The sequence below is a fragment of the Nicrophorus vespilloides genome, unplaced genomic scaffold (genome assembly GCF_001412225.1).
Source record: "Nicrophorus vespilloides isolate i.1.1-1 unplaced genomic scaffold, Nicve_v1.0, whole genome shotgun sequence".
NCBI classification, from domain to species: Eukaryota; Metazoa; Arthropoda; class Insecta; order Coleoptera; family Silphidae; genus Nicrophorus; species Nicrophorus vespilloides.
In genome coordinates this window covers 469,425-494,704 of record NW_017100086.1, presented here as the reverse complement: position 1 = coordinate 494,704, position 25,280 = coordinate 469,425, and the positions used below count along the sequence as shown (strand labels likewise).

Here is a 25,280-nt window from a genome sequence, read left to right as displayed (position 1 = left end):
TTCAATTGTACTGTTGTGGTCTCAGATCGACCATTCATTTAGTAATATTTGGGTTACTAAATGAATGTTGCTTAACTATTGTTAGATGTTAAACGTGATAGATATCAAGAGAACTTGAAAAATATGATACTTCCAGTTGTAATATTCACAATAAACTAAAATTGTAAAACCATTTCCAAGGAGAAGAAAAAAAACATTATATACATTGTACATATATAGTTATTGTTAAGTAAATGATACAAATACTTTTTATGATATAAACCAGTGTTCTTCAAACTGAAATTCGCGAATAGTTGCTACATTCTAATTGTCAAATGGACATGTTTAACTTAATTTGAAAACGAAAAAAATATATTAAAACTTCTTAACTACTGAATATTTAAAGCCGCTTTGCCAGTAACATAATCCAGAAAATCAAGTTGCTCAGTTTCATTAATTGCCTAATTAAAACTTCAATGGAGAAGGTAAGTCCTCAGCCTTTTAAGAATGCAATAGAAAGTGGTATCTTTTTATTTGAACATAAGTAAGACACGCAAAGTAAGTAACGTTACATCTGTTGGAATATGCAAGTAATGAGAGGCTTCGCACAATCGAAAATGTAATGGTAAATGGTGAGAGCAAGAGAAATAAGGAAGGCGAGCGAACGTTTTCCTCGACGAGGAATGATCTACTTGAAGTGTGTACGGTCGAAGCGACATGCGGTTCCGCTTTGAGCCATTGCATCTGTGTGCAAAACAATTTGTCACGCTACTCTTCGAAAACACACCTTAACAACTACAACGATATCGTCCGTTCGTCTTTTAATGTCACACAGTCGTCATAGAGAGTGTCGTCTCCTTCAGTTTCTATTTGGATTCCGAATGAGATGCATTAGAAGGATAGCACAAGCCATAAACTTGAAATACCTTAGAAGTGATCCAGAGTATTGTCAAGATGTCATGTAGAGTACGGACTTTGGTCAAGCTAGGGTCCATCATCCTTTTCGCATGTATCGTCTCAACTCTATCAGACACCAGACTCATTCAGGTAACTAAATTTTATATTTTTTTTTATTTATACGCATGTCTACAATTAATTTGAAAATACTAAGAAACTGTCACTTAAACTTCGTAAATTTCACTATAAAAGTAATTATAGTTCAAGTTTATTATTTGGATTTTTTTTGTTAATATCCTCCATAAGCAAATTGTTTTAATAGTTTGTAATATCTGAAATGTCAATTCGTCACTAATAAAATATTTGCAAGAGTTTCAATAATCGCAATAACGTGTGTATGAATTGAAAAGAAGAGAAACAAAATGTGGACATTTTCATTGAATTCAATTTGAAAATTTATTATGAATATTTCGTCTATGCCTTTAAAAGATTTTTGACGGCGATTAGATGAGAAACGTTTCGACGCACAACTGTGAGTTAATGTATAATTACTGCAATTCGGCACAAAAAGAAACAAAGATAAACAACAGGACTCTTCTTCCAGTTAATGAGGTCTTCTTCCACTATTTCCCGTTGGTTAATTCCAGGTCGTCACGCTTTGCTCGAACACACTTTGTTCTAATTTAAATACCGTAACGATTAATTCCCGTTCAAAGTTATTGGAGTCTATCTTAAACGATCATAATCCATTTTAATATTGTTCATAAATTGATCATTTACATTAATTACTATATAAATGATTTGAATACTATTAATAGGACATTTAATATAATAATGTTATTTGCAGGGTCACAACCAGAATTTAGGAGAAGCTCTTCAATTCCTTCGAGAGTACGACTCTGAAGCATCTGGTATGTGCTTTCGAGTTAGCTCCGCCCAATGGCGATACTCAACGAACATGACCGATTACAATAAGAGACGTATGATCGAGGAACAAATGATCCGGGCGAAATTTGAAAAACTCTCCTGGAAGAAAGCGATTACGTTCGATTGGACGCGACTCCCGGATCCCATGACCAGGCGACAGCTAAAAATGCTCGCGACCAATGGAAGAGCAAGTCTTCCGGACGAGAAGTACAACGAAGTGCTGTCCAATTATTTATTTTATTAAACACGAATAGTAATATTAAAATTTTCAGATCCACCATTTGATCTCCGAGATGAAGGAGATGTACAATAGCGTAAGGGTGTGCCCTTACAATAATAAAGATAATCGCTACTGCGATCTGGTGCTTGATCCTGACGTGATTCGCCTGATGGAGCACTCGAGAAATCCTGGAGAGCTGAATCACATCTGGAAGGAGTGGCACGATAAAACCGGACCTCCGGTTAAGAACAAATTCATGAGATACGTGCAGTTAGCTAATCAGGCGGCTCGAATGAACGGTCCGAAAATTTAACAAAAACTCAAATCAATGAAAATAGATCAATCTGTTTTTGTTGTATAGGTTTTTCGGATGCTGGTGAACAAATGAAACATCAGTACGAGGACGATCATTTCGAGTTTGAGCTGAACGAGACGTGGGAAAAACTGTTACCTCTTTATAAAGAGCTCTTCACTTACGTAAGGAAAAGATTGTTGGGCAAATATGGATCGGAGTATATTCGAGAGGATGGACCGCTGCCGGCGCATTTGGTAGGTAGTATTTCTGGTCAGGATTGGAACGGAATAGCTGATCTAATGATGCCTTATCCCGCCGTCAAGAACATCGATGTAACTGATGAGCTTCTCCGGCAAGGATTCACCCCGCTAAGGTTAGCAACAATAAATAATTTGAAATCAATTACGAGGAAGGATTATTTTCAGAATATTCCAAATGGCAGAAGAATTTTTCACTTCGATGGGCTTGAAACCTATGCCTCCCGAATTCTGGAGAAATTCTTTATTGGAAAAACCGGTGGATAGAAAGGTGCAGTGCACTGCGAGTGCTTGGGATTTCTGTAATCGTATGGATTTCAGGTTCGTAATATTAATTGTTGTAAAATAATAATTCTAAAACATGAATATTTAAGGATTAAGGAATGCACGGAAGTCACCATGGATGATCTTGTGTCAGTTCATCATGAGATGTCGCACGTTCAGTACTATATGTCTTATGCCGATCAACCTTACATTTACAGGGATGGAGCTAATCCAGGTAAAGACATTTCATATTAACTCTAATTATACTTGATTTTATTTACATCGTAGCATTTCACGAGGCCATTTCTAACGCAATCCGTTTATCCGTATTCAATCCACATCACTTCCATAGAGTGGGTTTGTTCAACAACAACTCGGAAACTTATGAAACGAACATGAACTTCTTGATGACGATGGCTTTAAACAAAGTTGCGTTCATACCTTATGCTCTTCTCGTGGACCAAGTTACTTATATGTGTGTTAGCATTCGCAAACGAATTATAACATATCTTTTGTAGTGGCGCTTCCACGTATTTCGCGGAGGAATCCAAACAATGAACTCGGCATGGTGGGATCTTCGCCTCAGGTATCAAGGCATAGTGCCACCAGCAGCTAGGAATGAAAGGCAACTGGACGCTGCTGCGAAAAGGCATGTAATAGCGGACATTCCTTACACGCGATATTACGTGGCTCTACTCCTAGAATTCCAAATCCAAGAAGCTTTGTGCTCTGCCGCCGGTCATACCGGACAACTCTACACATGCGATATATACAGATCACGTGAAGCCGGTCGGATTTTAAGGTTTATCCGATTAAATTAAAATATTTGAAATGCTTATTTGTATCATTTGCAGCGAGGCATTGAAACTAGGAAGATCGAGGCATTGGAGGGACGTTTTACGTACCATAACTCGAGGAAAACAGGATCGCCTCTCGGCAGATGCCATGCTAGATTACTTCCAACCGTTACTTATGTGGCTGAGGATTCAGAATAGGGCGGAAAAGGTTATTGGTTGGACAACGCACAAGGAGGACACATCATTGTTCCAACCGTTACTCTACAAATCATCTGCATCCGCCCAATCACTTTACTTGTATCCATTAATAGCTGTTATCGCATTAAAAATAAATTTATTGTAAATAAAACTTACAACTAGAGTAGGATTTCGATTGTTAAGACTTATTTGGTAGTTTGGTGGCTGCCAAATAGGGATTATCGATGTCGACGACCGGTGAAGAGTTCTCATCCACTTTATTTGGATCCTCGATTTCTTCGGGTGGTTCTTCGACAACTTCCTCCTCTCCATCACCCTCCGTTTTCGTTTCGGATTTCTCCGTTTTCACCCTTTTCTTCGGAGGCGGATTTATTTCTTCCGTTTTGTACTCCAAATCCTCCGCATCGAAAATCTGATCTTGAGGCATCAAAGCATTTAAATATGGAGGAAACTCTGTTTTACACGTAATCACTAGATAAAATAGTCATTAAAAAACAAGTATTATTAAAATTTATATGAAACTTACAAGGGAATATAAACTCGTCATTTTCGAAAAGGTTGTGCGTTTGACTGGTCTTCGCTAAAAATTTCGTTAACGCTTTTTCCACATCTCTCTTCTGAATCGCGCATTTTTCTCTAATCGCTTCATAATCAATTACAGGTTGCTTATGAGTCTACAAAAATATTTAATGACAAAAATTTCAAATAAATTATCAGCCAACAGTAGAAACTCACTGGAGTCCTAATATATGAGTGTGGATCTGGAAATGATGGTAAATGCTGTGGAATGTGACTGGGTAGAGGTTGCTTTGTACCAGCCTGTAACATGTTCAATTGCTTTGGCTGTTGCTGTGGTTGTAGTGTAGGCAGAACTTGCAACTTGTGTTGTTTGATGAATTCACTCAACTGCGTGAAATTTATTCCTGGATAACGTGGATAATTTTATAGTAAAAACATAATATAAATTGATCAAATTATATTTACCCATCTCGACAAAACCTAATATAACATCGGCAATAAGCGGTTCTGTTCGTCCAGAGAGTTCACAATAATTTTTGCTTGATTGACCAATTTCACAGAAAACTACAAATAAAAGAAATAATTGTACATATAAAATTATGGAATGTTATAAATTAATTAAATATTTAATTATATGTAGAAAGACTATCTAATACAAAATCACCAACTTTATTTGGATTCTTTTTATATATCAATAACTAAAACGTTAAAAAACAAACAAATTTTTAACCTACAAAATATGGTGTTTGAAAAACATTACATATTACAACAGTTAAATCATTAATTTATTATTCATTACAATAATAAAGTGTAAGTGATTATAAACTTACAACATTGTAACATCTCTGTAAGTGTTTCAAGAACATCCCAATCCGAAGAATCAAAACCATGGCTCAACAATACACTGGACACAGCTGCTGTTAGCAGTTTCCTATGTGGACTTGTAGTTTGCTCTAGTTTCTCCATGGTTAAATGTAATGAATTAAATTCTTAGAACTTAATATTCACTAATTACACTTTATTTGTCACATTAATACTGAAACAACAGACAACAGCAACCACAGGATTTGTTTGTGAGCAATTCAGAATAACTGTCAAAATAACGAGAGGTCATTTGGTTGCCTATATACTATGCCAATGATGCTCATTCACTCTTGTTTACAAATGTTTGAAGTTATTTGGATGTCTCAGTTTAGTAATTCAAAATTCAGGTCCATTTAAGTATATGATGTTAATACAATCTAAGTAACAAATCAAGCAATATTTAATTTCGTAAGTATCTGCTTAAGTTACCAAGTAATCAGCTCAATAAAAGTGCGCAGATAAATATGTTTCCTATGAGGAGATAAAGAAAGAAAACAAAACTACATTTATAATTAAATATAATATAAATATTTTACACGCAATTACAATATAATTCTTCTAGTCCTAAGGAACCGCTAAAATAGCGGTATTTCGCGAACTAGCCTACCATCAAGAAGAATAAAATAAATGAAGAGAACAAAACAAAAAGAACAGAGAAATAAAATTTAAAAAATAAATCGAGACATGTACATATCTTCTTCATGAAACACAATTCCACTTTAACGTTTACTGAAATCCGTTTCGCGTGTCGAAATGAATGAGGTGTGTGTGAGAGTTTGTGTAAATTTCTTTCGTTCACGATAACACGTACATCTATGTTCACGTTTAAGATTCAGTTCACATATAAAATATTCACATATCCATCGATGTATATGCAACGAATATGTATATATATATATGAGGGGGGAAAACAGAGAATTTGTTAAGATTTGAGCCTGCAATTATTACGAGAATTTACAATTTATACAAAGTCTTATATAGTTACGTTATTTCCTTTTATATACTTATTACTTCAATATCATTTACGTTTTATCTTTGTAAATACTATAATATATATATATAATCTTCAATTTTTATTAGTATTTTCATTATTTTCTTTTAAATTTAAATGCAGTACCGCCATTGAGTTGTTCTGGAATGATCTATTACATATATTTATTTAATTACACAATGTATAGAAAAAAATAATTATACATATACATATATATATATTTATACATGTATGTATATGTATATATTAAGCACATATAAAAAATACTAATTAATAAATATGGTTTCATTAAAAACTAGGCGTGTTGCTTCTTTCCATCATCAAATCGAAGACAAAAGTCATCAAAAGCCATATATATATATAAAATAAACAAATAATCACTCAAGACGAAAATAATAAATAACTTAAATTATAAACGTAAACACTATTAAAAAAAATATTAATGAAAGCTTTTTAAATATGTTGTAGAAAAAATACTTAATTGATCTAAATAAGATGTACAGAAAACAATATTTTTGTTTCAATTTGAATATATATATAAAAATTTAAGTCGTTCAATCATGGCTTTTTTTCCTTTGTTCCGCCTATATTCTTCTAATATGTTTTAAGTTTCGATGCAATAATGTGTACAAATAACTGTGATCATGCCTTAATATGGACAACATTTAAGAAAGCCCGGTATACACATTCAGACATTGTTCTTCATTTACATATTATGTATTTTTTTTATCACACACTTCGAAATACCTGTATTAATTTATCTTTGTTTTAGCCCGAATTGTTCCCAACATATATAAAAACAAAACGTATGGGTTTTAAGTCGCACTGTCTTCCTTAAGCACCGTCCTCCGGAGGTCGGGCTCTCCTGTGATAGGGTCTCTTGGGGTAAAGTAAACCTCAACTATGCGACAAGCACAATTCGTTCCAGCGAGCCTCAAAGAACTGCCTCATACAGTGTCCAGCTTTGCCCACTGGACTGTCGTCCTCGTTGAACGTCTCGCAATTGTTGAATATTTGTCGTACGTCTGTGCAAAAGTCCTCCTTCGATTTATAACTAAAATTTATGTAATTATATTATTGTTGGATGGGGATTTAATGTGTATTACGTGTAATCCAATAAGCGTTTCTTAATTGTACTCAGATCCATCGGACTCTTAATAATCTTTTTGTAGGTGGGAAATTGTTTGGTGTTCACTGGAAGAAGAAACGGCCAGGCATCGTCGTGACACTCGAGGTCCTCGAGGATTGCCTTGCACGGTGCCAGCTCTTTTATCACCTTCTTGGAAACCTTGTCTTTTCTAGATACCGCTGCCGTCTGTTGCTGTTGTTGCTGCTGTTGCTGTTGCTGCTGGTTAATTGGGGAACCGGCATTCTGGATGCTGGAGTTGGACACGTCGCTCTGGTTACAAATATTTACATTTTGTTGGGCAGTGATGTCCTCATTGGTTGTTGCCGAACTATGTGACGGTGCTGGACTGTAAATATTATTATATTTATAACATGCGGCGATTGCTAATATGCTATACCTTAATGGAGGTTGCTCGGAAGACTCACTCTCCCTAGCAACTTTAGTTTGCTTCTTGATAGCCCGCTTCTGGGGCTTCTTCGAAATGCAATTGACGCAATACCACTTCCCACGAGGCACTTTGTTCAATTGCGGCCGGATGCAGTCAGTGTGGTAAGCTCTTGGACACAACTCACACACTACTAGTCTGGTATTTGATAAAGATTGTTTTTTACCACATACGATACAGTTTTTTTCGCCGGTAGCTTTATTCATACACTCATGACAATACCTTGAATAACAATTAAAACATATGTTATATTATGGACGTTTTCTCAGGGACGACTAAAATAATCATAAAAATCACTTACCAGTCACCGTCTGGAATAGTATCCAGTTTTGGTTTGAAGCAGTACGTATGATACCCTTTGTCGCAACTGTCGCATAACAGTAACTTATCCTCGTTGTCTCCACTATTGCAGAATTGGCAGTTCTGTAAATGAAAGAAGATGAAATATGAGAAAACATGCCTCATAAAAAAAAACACAAATAAACGAAAATAGAAAAGTTATGAGTGATAAATCAATTACTATTAAAATTAGTGCATTTCAACTAACATCGTTTTAAATCAACGAAGAAACTAAGATTAATTTAAAAAAATCCATAAACCAAAATTAAAAAAAAAATATATATAAAAACAATTATTAATAAACCATTTCCATGACAACATGCTGATGAAAGATATATCTTGAAGGTGGTTACAGGAAATCTATAAAAATTATAGCCGTTAATTCTATGAGAGTTTATCTTTAATTTAACATTTGCTATCATGAAATTATATCAAAACAAGTTTATTTTAGACGACGCCATGTTTCTAGAAAACTGTATTCAATATGTTAGAATCGCGTAAGAAGTGTAATAATATATAATTTAATCTGATAGGTATTTATAAATCATCTGAAATACTCATCTGCAAAGTTATAAATCATAGATTTAACGGCTTAATTTTTTTATATATAATAACAACATTGAGCATTCCATATGTGCTATATAAAATTAATGAAACACATATCATTTTGATTAGTAAAATATCAGCCAGTTATGCGGAAATGCGCTATGGATAGAAGAATATGCACTTAATTTAATCAAAAGAAAAAGTAGAGAAAAATAGATAAAAAAAAATAAAACGAAGAAAGTTAGTGATACGCCAACGAGTATCAATAAAATTATAATACATTAATTGTTACTTCTTCTACACCTGTGTACTTAATTTGTAAAATTAAATTTGATAACTGTTTTTTGGTCTATTCAAAAATAATTTTGTTTGAAGTCATTGGCGTATTCATTGGAAAATGAAAAATAAATGAACAAAAGTTAATAAACTAAAAGGAAGCTCAAGCACCCACACTCAGCTTGCTGTTATATTTGCGGGCTCTCTGTTTATTAAAGACTAGAGAGGGGCTCACAGCTTTCATGATACTCTTGTCCCAAGCGATGGACGCCTCGAGGGTGTACAGACACATCGCCAGCTGGGCAGATGTCTGAGAACGGTTGATGGCCTCGCGCCACACGGCCAGACCTTTTGGAACCTCATCAGGTCCGGGAATGGGCTGAGCCGGAGTCGGAGCTCCGGCTGCCTCCTGCGCAATAGCAGCCAAATTGGGATCACCCGTACTGAAAGTATCAGAAATTATACATGCACGGTTTACAATGGATTTGATGATGTACTTACTTGACACCCAACGGTGGTTTCAAATATCGCCTCTCTATAGCTGCCTCCAAAGATGCCAACCTCTCCTTCGCTATGTTCACCGCTTCAGAAGAAGGTATTTCAGTATCTCTATTAGGTACCTTCCAACCCTTCATTTGCATACTGGCGTTTGCAACTTTGTCCTCTAAAGCTTCCACTTGTTCCAACAGAAACAAATCAACTCGTAGAGCTACTGCTTTGTTCCAACTTCCCGACTCATCCGGCTGCGGAGCATCTTCCACCATAACCACATCAAAATCATCAGCGCTCAATTCAGTCATATCCTTCTGACCCTCCTCAATGAACAATCTACCTGGTTGTTCGTACATAGTTTGCATAGTGGAAACAAATGTTCTTTTGAGCTCGCGTTCTCTTGCGCCGCGTACATGAAGATTTTCTAATACCGTCTTCAAATCTTCAACATCACTAATTCGCCACCAACCGTATCTTTTGTTAACTGGTATACCTTTCCTCTCACAGGGCTTCGGCAAACCATGCTTCTTTATATACTCCAGCTGAATACTCTCTTCGGGTGTGATTTGTAAGGGAGCAGGACTATCGCACGTATTTCCAATATAAGAACAATTTGAATTTGGTGGTGGAAAGACGGGTATTTTTAGTTCCGTAATATTATCGCGAGTGCACGCTCCGACCCCATTATCCCATCTATTCCCTGCCGTTAAATGCACAGTATCACATGACACGCTATCCCTGTTCAGAATACTGAACCACCTATTCTCACTTTCCAGTTTATCCTCTTCAATCTCTGTTTTAATTTCCGTCTTCAATTCGTTAAGAATCTCGTTTTTAAGTTCTTCCTTCACTTCCGGTTTCACATACTGATCGACTTCTTTGGTGTTCTCGCGTTCCATACATTCACCAAGTTTCTCGAACAAATTGAACTTCTTTGTCTCCTCTGGCTCAGTTTTTATGGTTACATGGTTCTCCACGACCTTCTCCTTCTCCAATTCAATATTCTTCTCAAGATTTTGAACGATACGATCTACACTTTTTCGTAATTCATCTAAATTATGATCGCGTTTGTCTTCCACATCACCATTTTCTAACCTATTCGGTGTCTTCCTATGCTCGTTAGCATTGTTGTCCATAACTTTACTTTCGCAGTCCGTTTCCTCATTTAATTTACAAGTATTCTCCTCGCATATCTCTTGCTTGCTGACGATATTGCTCACCTCATTGTCTGCGCTCGGATTAGGTTCATCTTGAACTAAATGCTTTATATCTTCAATGCTGTTGATACCCATTTTTTGATCGCTTAGAAGATGTTCACTGAAAATATCTGGATCCGCAGATTCCATGGCTTCTATAAAAACACCTCCAGCTTTTGGAAGAGACCAGTAACGACGCCAATAGCGGTCTTGTCCGAAACACGTCGCTCGTAATTGATGGGATGCACTATTAATAACCTGTAATTGAGTATCTGATGTTTTAAGAACTTTCTCCAACTTTTTTCCCAGTTCCTCTCCGGATAATTTAATATCTTCCTCTTCTTCGGGTTGCGTGCCAACACTCTCGCTTTCACTCATTTCATTATCTTCTTCATCGAGTAAATCATCTTTGGGCAAAGCTGGAGAATCCATACCAGTCTCTTCTCCTTCAGATTTTATATGTGCCGCCTTTTCCATGGCTTCAGTTCTAATTTTACGATTATGAAGCATGCGCAACTTCCTGACTTTGGCGTCTATTACCCATTTTTCCTTTCTGGAATGCGCCACAGTTTCCAAGGATCCTTCTATCTGACGAATCACTGCCTTGTTCTGTAGCAACTCATTGCAAATAAAAGCCAAAATCGCTGCTTTGTCTGTTGGTGATAACCCAAGGAAAGGCTTGTCCTTCAACATGTCTGACATCTTCCAAGTTTCGTTCTCATGTAATTGCTCATAATATATGGCGTTCTTACCAGATTGAGTCTGTTGCATCTCACAGTCATTTTGATGATGATCTGCTACTCTTTTCTCTCTATCACGTTCAAATGAAACACCAGTAAGCGCTTTAACTTCACCAGTAGCATTAGCGTACAAGTATATCCTGAGGATCTCGGAGAGATTGGTGTGCGTTATGTCGGCCTGTCTTAGACTCTGACCAAGTATAGTCGTATGACGAGCAGGATTCGGAATTCCGGGATCTTCGATAGCACACACGATAAGATGTGTCATCACTGATAGCAACTCTTCCTCGGCTTCAGCCGATCCATCATTGCTAAGCAAAGCAGTTTGAAGTGAATCAAGAGTTGGCAATGATTCCATATCAAAACCTAGAGTTTCCCCAAAGTTGTGAAGGAATTCGAAGACCATGAGTGTATCACCAAATGCCTTGCCCGACATTTTGAGGCCAGGAATCCGCTCGTACTCTGGCAAACTCTTCTGATCCAGTTCCAGATCTTCGCACGGCTTTCGCAGCTCTGCAAGGATCTCCAATTCGATCCTACGCTGCTCCATCTTCTTCTCTTTATTCGCCTGTTTTTCCGCCAACAATTGCTGCTTCTTGCGTTCTCTCTCCTCCAACTTCCTACGATTCTCCAATGCTTTCACCAATGACATATGTTGCCGCCTGCGCTCCCGCTCCTAACGAACACAAAATAAAAAACAATAGTCAATACCAATTATAAAATATACTAGATAATAGACAGAGACAGGAGTAAAAAGCAAATGTTCATGCAACTTGACAATAAAATTGTTCATGCTTTGTATTTTTTTGGAACAATATATAATATTTAAAATAAATATTTGTTGCTATCCTCTCGAATAGAATTAGTAAAATTAACTGAAACCATAAATAATATCATTTTAAATGCAGGCATTGTATTAATAAAAGTAGTTGAGATTCAAATCTTAGTGGAAGAGTAATTAATACACATAGGAAAAGATACTTGGGAATGGTTGCGTGCAGATGATGATGATAATGATAGTTAAGAAAGAGTATATAGTTTTAGTGGAATTCTTTTGGATTAATTTCATTTTAAAGATTTTTGAGTATCTCTTCCAATATTCAAAATTAACTTTCGTCATCTCTTTTTTTTTATAACGTGTGAGCCATACCAGTTCGACAGTGTAGAGCAACTCTCGCTGTTTACTGATTTCCTGTATGTACATCTACGGGAGAAAAACAGTATAACAGTATATACACAAGCAACACAAACAGAAACAATACAAAAAATACATGTTATTATAACAAAAATAATGAACAAATGATAATCAAGTAATTAAACAAATCTCACACGCTCTTCATAACAAATAGAAACTAAGAGGTATCTAAGATCTTTACGTATAATATGTTTAAAATATTCTGCTTTAGATTTAAACGACTGGATATTAGATAAAAAGTTATGTTAAAATGAACAGTGCATTTTTTTTTAAACAGAAATAATATTAATATGTAAATAAATGATCCTAAAACTTCATATTTATATAGATTTTTAAGATCAAAATTCAACACAAAAATAATAAACAAGATTGTTAGTTATTTGAATAATGTGCATTGCTAAAAGTTAACGCAAAATTGAAAATACCGCACCTAGTGGATTAAATTGTATGCAATAAAAACAGAAATGTGGTGTCTTCATTTGCATAGCACAATATGATTTAGATATTAAACATTAGGCGAACCTTAAAATATCCATAATTTGAATGTAAATAATGAAAACAGAAAACAAAACTTAAAGAAAACCAACTCAAGAAATAAATTAAAAACATAATGATCCAAGCACTATGTATGAGAAACATAAGTTAAATCTACTAAAAAACGAAATAACTATTTTTTTTTCTTTCTTTCATACCTGTTCCTTCAGCATAGCAGTCTGTTGCCTTTTCAGCTCTCTCTCCTGAAAAAAGAAGAACCAAATATCCGAAGTCAAGAGAAATATTATATACGTTATAGAAGAATTTAACAAAACATAATTAAAATGTAACAAATGGAATGCTAGGTTGACTGAGAAAACCAACAATTTCCCACCTGCTGTTTCCTGTGTTGCTCTTCCTGCTTGTGCTTCTCGATCTCCTCCTGCCTTTTTCGTTTGGCCTTTTTGAATTACATGCAACACACCACAAGGACCCCATAACATAAAATGAACATGACAACATAGAATATACATTTATAGAAATTGAATAGAACATAATGAATTAAAAAGGACACTTAGTCCAATTATGATGAACGAATCCAATGTGTTATTTTATGTGAAATTCAAATACATTATATGATGCAACATCAGTTTTGGCAATTGGCAAATTCACATAATTCTATTAAATTCAGTTTATCTTGAGTATAGTATTTAAATATAGATAATATTGAAATTAATTGGAAAAACTATTTATTAAATTAATAATTTAATTATTACGAGAAATTGATGTTGATATTACTAGAATGGACATAATAATTATTTATTTGTTTTGATTTTAAATAAAACTGAACTTAATAACTTAAGTGATTTGTTATGTTAAAAATCATGCGACCTAAGAGTTAATTCTATAACGCAACGGAAAAGACATGTTCTTTTTTAATATAATATTAATATTTAAATGGGACAGCATGCACAGGTAGTGGAATTCAACTAAAATCAGTTTCAAATTTACAGTGTCCATAAATGCAAATCGATTACAAAAAGCGTACACTCATGTACTCATGAACACTGTAAATGTGGAAGCAGCATTCATAAATGATATAAAGCTATTGAAAATTATTATATTCAAGTGTGGTTTCATTACCAAACTTTTGTAGTACAGGAAATCCTTCGTTTAATTTTTGATGAATTTCGATAGTAAAATCGAGGATTTACTGTACAGCTAACAGATCAATAAGGAGGAGCGTTCGTGTTAATTACTTATAAATAATATTCTAAAATGTATAATGCAGTTCTACGATTATAGCAGTTCAATAATGAATCTTTTACAAATTAAATACAGGCACGTACGGAAGCGGAAAAGCTGAACGTCAATTATATAACAAACATTTGCTAATATCCTTTCTGACTTTCTTTTAGCTTTCGAATAGGGTTAGTAGAGCTTTTGGCTTTAAGCCCGTCCCCCAAAGTAGAACATTCTTTACATGTTATTAATAATAATAATAAACAAACAAATACTCGTATCGAATCAGGTGATTTCTAAAGGGTTTTCAAGTTCGTTACCGAATCGGTGTCAACGAGGGTTGGGGCAAATTTATGCTCGTCACATTGACTCGAACCGTACGCACGGATAATGGGGTCACGGTTCTTCCAAATCGTGGCGACCGTCGAACTGGCCAAGCCCAGTTCTCTGGACACGTCCGATTTCGTTTTGCCGCCCTCGATCTCGCATATTATCTGAACTTTCTGTTCTAAAGTGAACGCTAGACGCTTGCGGCCCTTGACGACGACGCGAAGGGAAAACACACGAGAACAAAACACAAAAAAAAACAAAGGTAACAACGAAAGGTGACAATTTCTGAGAAGGGAAGAGGAGTCACGTACCTCCATCAGCTGTTGGGTGCGAACTTCGCGGTCCCTGCGTGCCGCCTCCTGTCTTTCTGACCGTTCGATCTCTCGCGCTATCCTCGCCTGTTCCCTGTCTAGTCTTGCTGCAGCCCTCGCTGCCTGCTGCCTCCGAGCAACTTCTATCCTTTGTTCCACTGGTAAACTTGTTCGCATAGCCGCCCTGAGCTCTTCCAAACTGTAATATACCAAAATTCACACATAATTTATAAATCATATTGCTATTAAATATCTTCGTACCGTTTGGAAACCTCGTCCTCAGTCATCCTAACAAATTCCCCACCTTCCTGAACGAATTCTGGGGGCATCGCTTGAAGATAATCCCCGAGGATGACACGACAGCTGAACGTGAAGTTTTCCTTCGACAAGTCGTTATTTTTCTGGTAGTCCAGATATTGTGTGATGTCGGACATCTGCTTGAACTTGTTGCTGGAGTCTGTTGCGACGTAAGTGACGTCGCCCTTAATTCCGCCGTTCTTAGTAATACCTCTTATTATCGTTTCCCTTTTCCACCCTAAAACAATATGCCGTTTTACTGTACATTCAAATATCATTGGTATGTGCTTACCTTTCTCAAGAGGTACCCGCAGTGCTCGCTCGTCGTAATGCTTTTGCTTCTTAGCGGAAGCGACCTCCGACTCGAGCTCAGAGTCAGTCTGATTAGAATCTGTAAGATTATCAGAATCTGTTGAGGCATCGACCGTACTAGAATCGCTTAGAGTACCCCTGAATTTCTCCTGCAAAAATTTGTTTAATGTTTTTTCGTCACCTCCTACTTCTGCTATATACTGTTGTGCTGCCAGTATGTTCGATTTTAGCAGCGACATTTGTTGCGACATAGAGGCGTTGGGATCTAGTATGGGCATAGGTTTAATTCCTAAAAAATAGATTAACAATAAAATGTTTACAATGTTATTGTCTTAAAGTTTTTATTTTACCTAATGCTCTGCTTTGCGCTAGCAGGGAGGCGACTGTGTTCTTTTTGGGTTTACTCACACCCCTACCAAGGTTTCGGGGGCGAGTATCTTTGTGATTGGGTGCGGGCAACGATGTGATCGTAGTATTGGCCGTCGTAGTAGTTCCAGTGCATAAGGGTGTATCTATGTCTGAGCGGCTCGGTGGCCGAGGAGAGTCTGCCGTTGCAAACAGTTGTACCAGCGATGCGCTAGGAGCACCCGGAGGCAGTGTTGGAGGAGTCTGAAGCACCTTTCTAGGCTTGGGACCAGGCTTTCTGCGTGCTACAAATACGACATTCACATTAAACAAGTTGATATTTTAAATGAAACCACAACTTACATATTCTATTATCCAGACCAATGTTAGCAGACATATTGCTAAGCGAGTTCAATGAGGAACTACTGTTATTGCTGGTTGTCGGTTTCAAGGAGAGGTTCAGAGGTGCCTCGCCTTCTCCGAAGCTGTTAGTGAACGAACCGGAAGGACTTCCGTTGGTGGCTGGCAGCTTGATTACCTCCACCCGATCGTTTCCCGAATTCGAAGTGGTACTATTCTGATCGGAACCAGAAGAATCCTGGAACCTCAACTGAGTAAACACCCTAAGACAATACCAAACATCGACATACCAGCCTCTGACGCTTCGTGTTTCTTTCTATCAACATTCCCGTACTTGAATGCGTCGCATGAACGCTCACCAATGGTGGATCCAAGGAAATTGTCTTCTTCCTGCCACGGTTCGTCGTTCCAGGGATCTTCGGACCGACGATCGATGACGTATACTTTATTATCTCCGTATCTGGCGGCAATCTAACACCACCAAGAATTGAATTTGGATCACTAAATCAAACAGAAATACATAACAATGATATCGCATTTTTTTTTAACTAACATTACTATTTAGTTTATCTTTCACATTCAAAACTGAAATTAATCTTTCTTTAGATTGCATTTTGAAGAATTTATGGCAAATTGTGTATATGCAATATAATTCTGCTTAGTGTTATAATTATAATTGCAATATATCTCACCCACTTCCTTCCAAAGCAGCACTAAATCATGAAATTAATATGAAATTCAAAAATGCACTTTCAACTTGTTAATAAAATTTGTTGAGAATAAATGTTACCTTAAAATGCTATTAGGCAGAGTTGGAGTTGATGGGTTGGAACCTTGAGATGTTGCTTGCGGTGGAGTGGTGCAATCAATTCTCTCTGAGTTACTGGCTAGACTTAGTGGACTAGTAAAAATACTGGATGTCTGTGGCTTGGGACTGGAGGCTTTGCTTTCCACAGGCCTGAGGTCATTTGCTTTAGATTTGTTATTCGAATGTGCACCGCATGAGTTGTGCATCTTCGGACTGGGCTGTATGGTCAGACTGCCTCCACTGCTACTGCTTGAGTACTTTGCACTGCTGATGGCTTTGTTGCTATTCGATGAGGCTGAGTTTTTCTGAGAGCTGGACTTATCTTTATTGGAGTGGCTCGAACCCTTGGGCAGTGATGAGGACGAAGAAGATTTTGAGCTCTTCATGGGCTTGTGATGGGCGGCAGAAAGTGATGGTAGACCTAGAGCAGCTGCATAAGGGTCTGAGGGATTACCAAGACCTGTGAAGTTTATTCCAGAAGCCTGAAGTCTTGCCAGATAATCTTGGGCAGCCAGCTGAGAAGCCATGGACCACCATGCAGCACCTGATAAAAGAAAACGAATCATTAGAAAATACATTCAAAGTAGATCCAGACAAAGGATATTGTCGACCGAAACTGCCGAGTAACATTAACAATTTTACCATTTCTATAGATGTGATAATGGAAATCTTCACGATAGACGATAGCGATTGATTGTTGCACTTCTTAAGTAAAACGATTCGCGCCCTTTGTGCTACTGGTACATATGCAAACCTACTAAATAGTACGTGCGAATACATAATGTTCTTTGTGTGACCGATTCAGATGGTTGCGATTGGAAAGAGCGCGCGTACTAGTGGAAAGAGAGAGTACAAGAGACGCGGGACCGAGCGGCGGCACACTAGATCAATAAATGAATTACATTTACTCTAATACTTCTCTGCCCGATCCCGATCCGGATATGGAAATGTTTCGTAATAAATCATAACCGGATGGAAAAACGCAGTGAAAAGTAGTCTTCCCGCGTGTTTTGGGAATCCCAGGATCTTCGAAGAATCGTAATCTTGCTAACCGAAAAGCTAATAACAAGCGCAGTAACAAAACATGATACAGAGAAGTGGCGGTTGTGACGGGATTTTATGTGCGCGCCCCCAGCTGTTATACAGGGTCCGAACCGCGCAACACGCGTGGCGCGAATTCTAATCGCGCACTCTGAGCATTAACAATCGAAAAAATAAAGAATACACAATTCAATTTCCTAATGAAAACAAATGAAATATCCATATTTAATAAGTACATATTTGTTCCTAAAGTTATATTTACTTACTGCTTTTTTATAGAAAACATAAGTTTCGCCTCGTTGTATTGTTATAATAACTCGACTTTTTGTAGCGAATTAAATTGTAAAGTTAATTTAGTGAAACAATGGCGGCAAAATCTGAGTAATTACGTGATCGCTATTGTTTTTGTTACCCACGAAAAAAAAATGGCAAACGACTAAATCCAACGCACCTGTCAAGTAAAATCAGAAAAAAAGGAAACTGGCGACCAGACGAGGCTGCTGCAACTTCATGTCGTTTAAATTTAAATCAATTACCAAGTTACACACATTCTTGCCAATGCGGATGCTTGAATATGCTGTTCACACATTATAGCAAAACAAAATCTAATATTTCATAATCGCTTGCACAAAATAGTTCAGTGTTCTACAACAGCAATTAGTAGTAACTCTTAAACACTTGATCTGAGATAATATTGCAAAATAATCCAGTTCACTAAGTTTATGTACTTATTATTATCATTTTGGATAATTGAATACGAAGCACGCAAATATTAGTCGCAGATCTATAATGTTAGTGATATTTTCTCTAGTTTGAACACTCGAAATAGATATATAGATAATACGCAAAATTTTTAGACAATTAATGAATTGTCGGATCAATAAAGATCATTCATTATCACTAGGTCAAACTAGCGATCACAATGATCTCCACATATTTAGATTAAGACATAATTGTGTGAAGAATGTTCTGCAGGTTCACGAACTATCATCTTAGATTACAATTAAGTAATAGTAATTGATGTAGTACTATCTATATCTTTAGTAAATGATTCCATTTAACAAATTATAAAAAAAAATATTACGTGAATTATTGTTAGTTCATTTTGTCTAACATATATGAAGGATATGACCTTCATTTTATATAGGTAGAAGTTGAAAGTTATTAGATTCTGGAAGATCAAGAATAAACTAGAAATTTAGGCATGTTTATCCTCAACTTTAAACTGCTGTACATTATTGAATTGTGTTTTATTATCTTTGGGATGTTTGAAAGTAGTGTACTTACTTGCAGCCGGTATGCCTAGGCTAGCGGCTTGGCTCGCCGCCACCGACAGTGTATTTGTATATGCATTGCTGTAAGCCGCCGCGCTTGATACTGGTGGATAGGCTGAAACGCCACGGCCGGAAGTTGGGGGCAGCATCGAGAAGGGCATGGAGGGATGCGGCCCCAGGCCGTAGGCTCCGCCTGCCGCCGCCGCTGCAAACAAGTTAGCAGCGCTGGCATCGCCCCTAGGCCAATACGCTGAAACAATTACAAAAACAGAAACACGTTAGCAAAACAATAAAAGACGTAGTAAAAAAAAAGTGATGAAGAATTCTTACCACCAAAGAGGCTGGCCGCATCAAGAAGGGCCGCTGGGTCGGTGGAAGCTGATAACTTGTTGGAACCGGAACTGCCATCGTTGCCCTTCCCATTTTCCTTATCCATTGCACGCCCTCGCTACGCTACGCGGATGGGCATCCAGAAGCGGAGATGAAACAGGGAGGAAATCAGATTAAAAAATGTGCCTGCAGACTCGATTCGCAATTGACAAACGGAATTTATTTTCCTGAATCTGTCAAATGGGTAGCGAAAATGAGCGGTGCTGTTTTTTGTTTGTTTGTTTTCAGGCGATTCGAAAGCGTTCAAAAGTTTTACGAACGAATTTTAGGCTCGACAATTAACGGAACATCTCTTGCCATGACTTTTGTGAACAATACAATAAAAATAAACGTCAGTAACAATGTAATTCTCATTGACATTTGTGAATTTGCGGAAAACCATTCAGAATGAGAAATATCACTTAATCGAAATTAAACAAATTTGTTTAGATTATTTCAATTCTTCAAATCTCTTTTTTATCGACTGTTATTTGTATGTAAAATAACAATGCATACCACAATTAAGATTGTGTAAAATATAGAACTTTTAATAACCAAAAATATAGTTTCCCATCGAAAAACTATATAATAACCTTGAACAAGAATAATATTAATTATAGATTATAATATTTTAAATGTAGTCAACTACATAGACTAACTTGATATAGAATAAAAATTGTATTTATGAAACGTATTATTATTTTAATTCAACTATGCCATTTCGTAACAGTTTATTTAAATTTTTAATATGATCACATAAATGTTTTTTTTAATTTGTTTATATGTGACTGGTTACAATAAATATTAAATTGCGTGATTTCGGCTGCATATAATATTAAACGCATATTTAATTAACTCGATTAACGTCAATTGTCCCAAAAAATCAAATGAAACCAATTATAGTCTAATAAATGGGTCTATATCGCAAGCCCGACAACCGAAATACCGTCTATCAAAATCCCGACTGTATCGAAATCCCGACTATATCAAAATCCTGACAGTATTTCTACAATAACATTTTTAAATTATTTCGAAGCATAGCCACCTTGTGCTAAATCATTATTAATTTATTTGATTTTGTTGAATTATTCATAATAAACCTTAATATTATGAAATAATCTCAAATACAATTAATTGATTATTAATTGCAGTTATTTATTATTAATAACAATTTAAAAGTGACTACGTTCCGGAATAATTTAAAAATGTTATTGAAGTCATTTTCGATATAGTCGGGAGTAAGGTTGTCGGGATTTCGATACAGTTGGGATTTCGATCGTCGGGAATTTGTTTGACGGTATTTTGGTTGTCGGGCTTGCGATTGACACCGCTAATAAGTATAATTAGATAAAAACGAAAGTAGTGTTTTGGGTTGCCTATAATGCAGCATTAATTTGAAACTTCGTTGGTAATACAATATACAATTAAATTGATTGTATAACTATAGGTATAAACATATTTTATTATATTAATACGACTTATAATAACCCTTTGTAACAGTTAATTATTATTTTTTTACTTTGTTGTGATTATATAAATACGTTTTTATTGTTTTATATTTATGCACGTTTAACAGTTTCAATAAATATTAATTGTAAAATCGGCAGTTAATCTATTTAAATTATAAATCAATAATATTTATTGGTAAATATAGTGTATATTACTTATAAATGTTAAATTTTGTGATTTTAATGAAATGTAATATAAAAAAAAACTATTATTAATAATTGTACTATGTACATGTTTATTTTTGGATAAATAATAGTTAATAATCAATAGGTGTATTAAATATACAAGAAGTAAATGTTTATTTCAATTTAGGAAATGTATATATACAAATTAAAACTAAATAAACGAATTGAATGCTTCCAATTTCATTATCAAAAGTGTTTCACGCGAATTTATTTTAATTACGACTCGATTTAAATATAAACTAGATTAAAATAATTCCGGGGGCGGCATTTTCGCCCACCCGCAATTGGCAACCTGTTGCGCATTTTGCCAATTGTTTGAACAGGATTTTGTGTGTGTGTGTATATACATATATATGTGTGTATGTGTGCATATATGTGTTCTCTGTTAGGTTTTCAAATAAACTCACCAAAAATTTAGTTCGGTTTTGGATCGGACATCACAGAATTCAACCCATTTTTTGGTTTAACCTGGAATCCAGAAATAAACAGATAAATAAACAAAAGCTACAACAAAGCACCAAACATTTATGGTATTAAAAAAAAAACTGCAGGAAAAAAAGTCTAAATAATGAGTGGACATCGTCGGTATTGTAATTTGTTTGTTTGCTTTCTAATTCTGTAATTTATGTATTGCCCGTTGCGCACGGAAACGACCGTTACACGTCCAGTTCTTTCTCTCTCTCTTACTTCATGTTTGGATAAACAGTTTAGTTATTATTTGAGTGTTGTGTCTTTCGACAGAAATATTGTATCATTTTAGAAAACTCATTACAGCAATAAACTGAATTCTACTAAATGCTACTTAAAATGTATAGGATTACTTGCTCTGAAGAGTAGAGTTAAAATTGATTGCAAATATATCATAAATAATGAATGTTTGTATCAATAAATTCCACTTCATCATTTCCAAATAAAGATACATAAAAAAATCAAAATCAAATATATAATAAACAATTAATTTTGATTCATAACTTCCTACACTTTTACACATCCTTGAAAATCAACGACGATAAAAATAAATAAATTGCTAAAGTAAACAGAGATCTGTGTGTAATTAATATAAGTTGATTTCGATCGTTTCGCATCGTCGGATTAATAATAGAAGGAGATCCACGTTGTTTATGGCCGAGTCCGAACATGTTTTCAAGTTCACAACATTGACATTGAACTGGGGGGGAACTTTTAAATAGGCGCCATTGACTTAGTTCCCATCACGAACACACATCTTCGAGCTCCATCGACGATTCTTAATTTAGTTCGAAAACATCTCAATCAATTAATGAATTAATAAAATTCCAATAAATTAATAATAGATATATATGAATTGATGTTGACGTATACTAAAAAACTTATTTCAGTGCATACAAATTGTATGACGAACGAAGATGATCTGTTAAATGCAACAAAATCACTAATTATTAAGAAGATACAAAATTTTCAAGAGATTTAAAACTTTCCTAATCATAAAAAAATCACTAATTACCTCAATGAAAATCTGGGAGCGCAGAGTGTGAAATGTTTATTGAAATATATAAATATGAATGAGTGTGCAATATATGTACGTGCTCGAGTGGATGAGCCTCTGGTATGGCTGAAATAATGCTAAAAGAAATCAATAGCGCGTTAAAACATTAATTATGATTAATTTATTCGCGGCATTTATGCTCGATCGCATTACGTATTTCACGTGCATTCGATTTCGCGCAATCATCATCATCTCCCATCAATTTCCGCAGCTTTCACTTTCCATTTTACCGAGATCTCCAATGATCAAAAATCATTTGCATTGTTGTTGTTCAATCGCATTTACATTAGCAATGGTTTTATACATATAGTTTTACATATTTAGTATACTAGACAAAATGTGTCCCGCATATTGAAAACTCATTTGTGTATTTTTATTATAAGTATTATTATGTGTTATTGCTGTAGAAAGGTTGAGTCGTTCTTTAAATGAAATTAAGTGTATAGATGGAGGTTTAAATTGATTCTAGAAGAGGAACTTTCACCATGTGAACGAAGCCATGTTGAGGTGGAGAGAAATAAAAAGCAAAAGAGAAAGACGGCGTGAGAATAAATGGGTAGAAAACCGGGTACGATTCGTAACAGTCGTAACGATTCTGAATAATAATTAATGATAGAAAATTATTTTCCTCCTTCGAGAAAACAGAACTTCATAGAAATCGAAACACAACGTTTTGCTCTCAGCTTCCCTACACGAATCATACTCTTTTCATGTAGTTTCAAATATAAACGTCTTTCCTCTCTACAACTGGTTTTTCCTCTACTTTTCTCTTACGCCGATCCTAACAATGACCGTCTCAAAAAAGAAGAGTAATAGAAAGAAAAATACGAAATGTAAATGCTGACTATGAGAATGTAATCAAGAGTCGACTGGTTTTTGGTAAACATCATTTGAAGATTCAAATATTTTTATACAGCGCGGATTGCGTGTCCGGAAATGCCTCTATTTCGAGACGCAGCTGCTCTCTCTTCAAAGCGGACGAAGAAGAAGGGACAACAACAACAAGAGAATAAGAAAAAAAAACATAGCAGAGGTACATCAGTATAGTAGATGGAAGAGAAAACCTGGAAACAAAGTATAAACTTAGAATAGACGCGTTTCCGGGCACTTGCACTGAACCAGAGAGCATCACATACAAATAATAAACCGATCGGTTTGTTATATCACACAGCAATAAATACATAAATCAACGTTATCTAACGCGTTATGTTTAATTAATTTACGATTATGGTGAGGTCAGCTCGGTTGAATAATTGCGTATTAATTAGCCGATAATTTGATGTTTGTAAACATTAATACAAGCAATCTGCGAGGAGAGGGAGACGAAGGATTGAACTAATCGACTGGAGATTGTTAACCACCACCGCCGCCGCTGCCGTCTCCTCCTCCCACACCAGATAAAGCCCCTTGGTATGGCTTTATCTGGAGCGAAGGTCAAGGCCAAGGTCTCTGGGTCAAGTTCAGATCGGGTGGGTTCACTCACACCTTATCCGCTACCTCCAATATTACAAACAAAACATACAATGGAATTCAATTAAGCACAAATTATTCAATAATAATAATAATCATTGTTATAGAGAATAAACAAAAAGAAAACTTTTCATTTCATTTGAATTCCAAATTATTTGTTTTTATTTCTGCTACACTTTGATCATATTAATATACAAATGTGCTTTTCAATAACGCTAACGAAATGTATAATTTCATTTCAAAATATCCCTTTGTTGCTTTCATGTTTTATATTATTTAATTATTTATCAAACTATACAATCAAAATCAATCAAACAATAAGTTGAAAGGATTAAAATAGTTTTTTTTAAATTTAATTACGAGCAACAACTGTTGTCCTTCATTTCAGCAAATAATAGCTTAAATTCATTAATTTTTTATTCACGTATTACAATTACCATGAACTTATTTCTAAACGTTTAACATTCTATAAAGAAAGTATTTAAATCTGCATGTTTCCAAAGTATATTATATTTTTCATTAAATTTTGTATTACGGATTACTCAAGTATATTTTAATTGTAAACTATATATTTTTTTAATTCCTGGTTTCAAATTGAAATTGTTCAGGAACCTCAGAGAAGACTACAAGGACAAGAGCAAGTTTCCTTTTCTAATTTTAACCCCGAACTATTTTCGGAATTCGGGCGTAGTTGCAGAAAGCAAACACAAAAGGTAAAAGTTTGGATTTTTTTTTCGTTTGGAAATTTATTTTCGCTTCCATTTCACGAACAAATGTAATAATTCCATTCCGGATATGCGTACGGTTCGAAATGCAGTTAATAGAGGTAGAAATTTAATTAGTTTATATTTAATTCGATGCG

General features: G+C 35.5%; 3 protein-coding genes across 16 annotated transcripts in view; 1 reads left to right on the top strand and 2 right to left on the bottom strand.

Moving 5' to 3' along the window:
- The first annotated feature begins 348 nt into the window (after positions 1–348).
- On the top strand, positions 349–3,981 carry LOC108567239 (angiotensin-converting enzyme-like). The gene is made up of 9 exons (XM_017927590.1): positions 349–1,026; positions 1,724–2,020; positions 2,076–2,322; positions 2,385–2,691; positions 2,744–2,896; positions 2,950–3,074; positions 3,128–3,303; positions 3,358–3,641; positions 3,694–3,981. Exons 1-9 carry the CDS (start codon positions 934–936, stop codon positions 3,977–3,979), a joined length of 1,968 nt encoding a protein of 655 aa, XP_017783079.1. The 5' UTR covers positions 349–933; the 3' UTR covers positions 3,980–3,981.
- LOC108567241 (transcription initiation factor TFIID subunit 8) lies at positions 3,954–5,454 on the bottom strand. The gene is made up of 5 exons (XM_017927593.1): positions 5,184–5,454; positions 4,819–4,917; positions 4,570–4,757; positions 4,361–4,508; positions 3,954–4,305 (listed from the first exon to the last, which is right to left on the bottom strand). The coding sequence occupies exons 1-5, from the start codon at positions 5,317–5,319 to the stop codon at positions 4,013–4,015; spliced, it is 864 nt and encodes a 287-aa protein (XP_017783082.1). The 5' UTR covers positions 5,320–5,454; the 3' UTR covers positions 3,954–4,012.
- Positions 5,455–6,713: 1,259 nt separating this feature from the next.
- LOC108567234 (bromodomain adjacent to zinc finger domain protein 2B) overlaps positions 6,714–25,280 on the bottom strand; it is a 38,524-nt gene continuing 19,957 nt past the window's right edge. For 2 of the 14 annotated variants that reach the window (XM_017927572.1, XM_017927570.1), the window contains 21 exons: positions 21,831–21,891; positions 19,691–19,813; positions 19,374–19,610; positions 17,028–17,589; positions 16,930–16,950; positions 16,528–16,738; positions 16,241–16,475; positions 15,883–16,182; positions 15,513–15,821; positions 15,185–15,458; positions 14,924–15,122; positions 14,603–14,818; positions 13,435–13,500; positions 13,259–13,303; positions 12,522–12,575; positions 9,445–12,047; positions 9,119–9,386; positions 8,084–8,205; positions 7,735–8,004; positions 7,315–7,683; positions 6,714–7,262 (listed from right to left, as the gene is read on the bottom strand). In XM_017927572.1, coding sequence (XP_017783061.1) covers positions 7,106–7,262; positions 7,315–7,683; positions 7,735–8,004; positions 8,084–8,205; positions 9,119–9,386; positions 9,445–12,047; positions 12,522–12,575; positions 13,259–13,303; positions 13,435–13,500; positions 14,603–14,818; positions 14,924–15,122; positions 15,185–15,458; positions 15,513–15,821; positions 15,883–16,182; positions 16,241–16,475; positions 16,528–16,738; positions 16,930–16,950; positions 17,028–17,589; positions 19,374–19,610; positions 19,691–19,796 — 6,624 coding nt within the window. In that variant the 5' untranslated portion in view covers positions 19,797–19,813; positions 21,831–21,891 and the 3' untranslated portion in view covers positions 6,714–7,105. Of the gene's footprint in view, positions 7,263–7,314; positions 7,684–7,734; positions 8,005–8,083; positions 8,206–9,118; positions 9,387–9,444; positions 12,048–12,521; positions 12,576–13,258; positions 13,304–13,434; positions 13,501–14,602; positions 14,819–14,923; positions 15,123–15,184; positions 15,459–15,512; positions 15,822–15,882; positions 16,183–16,240; positions 16,476–16,527; positions 16,739–16,929; positions 16,951–17,027; positions 17,590–17,687; positions 18,118–19,373; positions 19,611–19,690; positions 19,814–21,830; positions 21,892–25,280 lie in introns of those variants that run through there. The other 12 variants (XM_017927574.1, XM_017927575.1, XM_017927571.1 and 9 more) reach the window with 12 other exon arrangements.

Bases quoted from the DNA above. Each gene is read 5' to 3' on its own strand.
- LOC108567241 (XM_017927593.1), bottom strand. From the start codon at position 5,319: ATGGAGAAACTAGAGCAAACTACAAGTCCACATAGGAAACTGCTAACA. The intron at 4,918-5,183 runs GTAAGTTTATAA...TTTTATTTGTAG, and splicing joins TACAGAGATGTTACAATGTT to TTTTCTGTGAAATTGGTCAA. The intron at 4,758-4,818 runs GTAAATATAATT...CACGTTATCCAG, and splicing joins ATTAGGTTTTGTCGAGATGG to GAATAAATTTCACGCAGTTG.
- LOC108567239 (XM_017927590.1), top strand. From the start codon at position 934: ATGTCATGTAGAGTACGGACTTTGGTCAAGCTAGGGTCCATCATCCTT. The intron at 1,027-1,723 runs GTAACTAAATTT...TGTTATTTGCAG, and splicing joins CAGACACCAGACTCATTCAG to GGTCACAACCAGAATTTAGG. The intron at 2,692-2,743 runs GTTAGCAACAAT...GATTATTTTCAG, and splicing joins CAAGGATTCACCCCGCTAAG to AATATTCCAAATGGCAGAAG.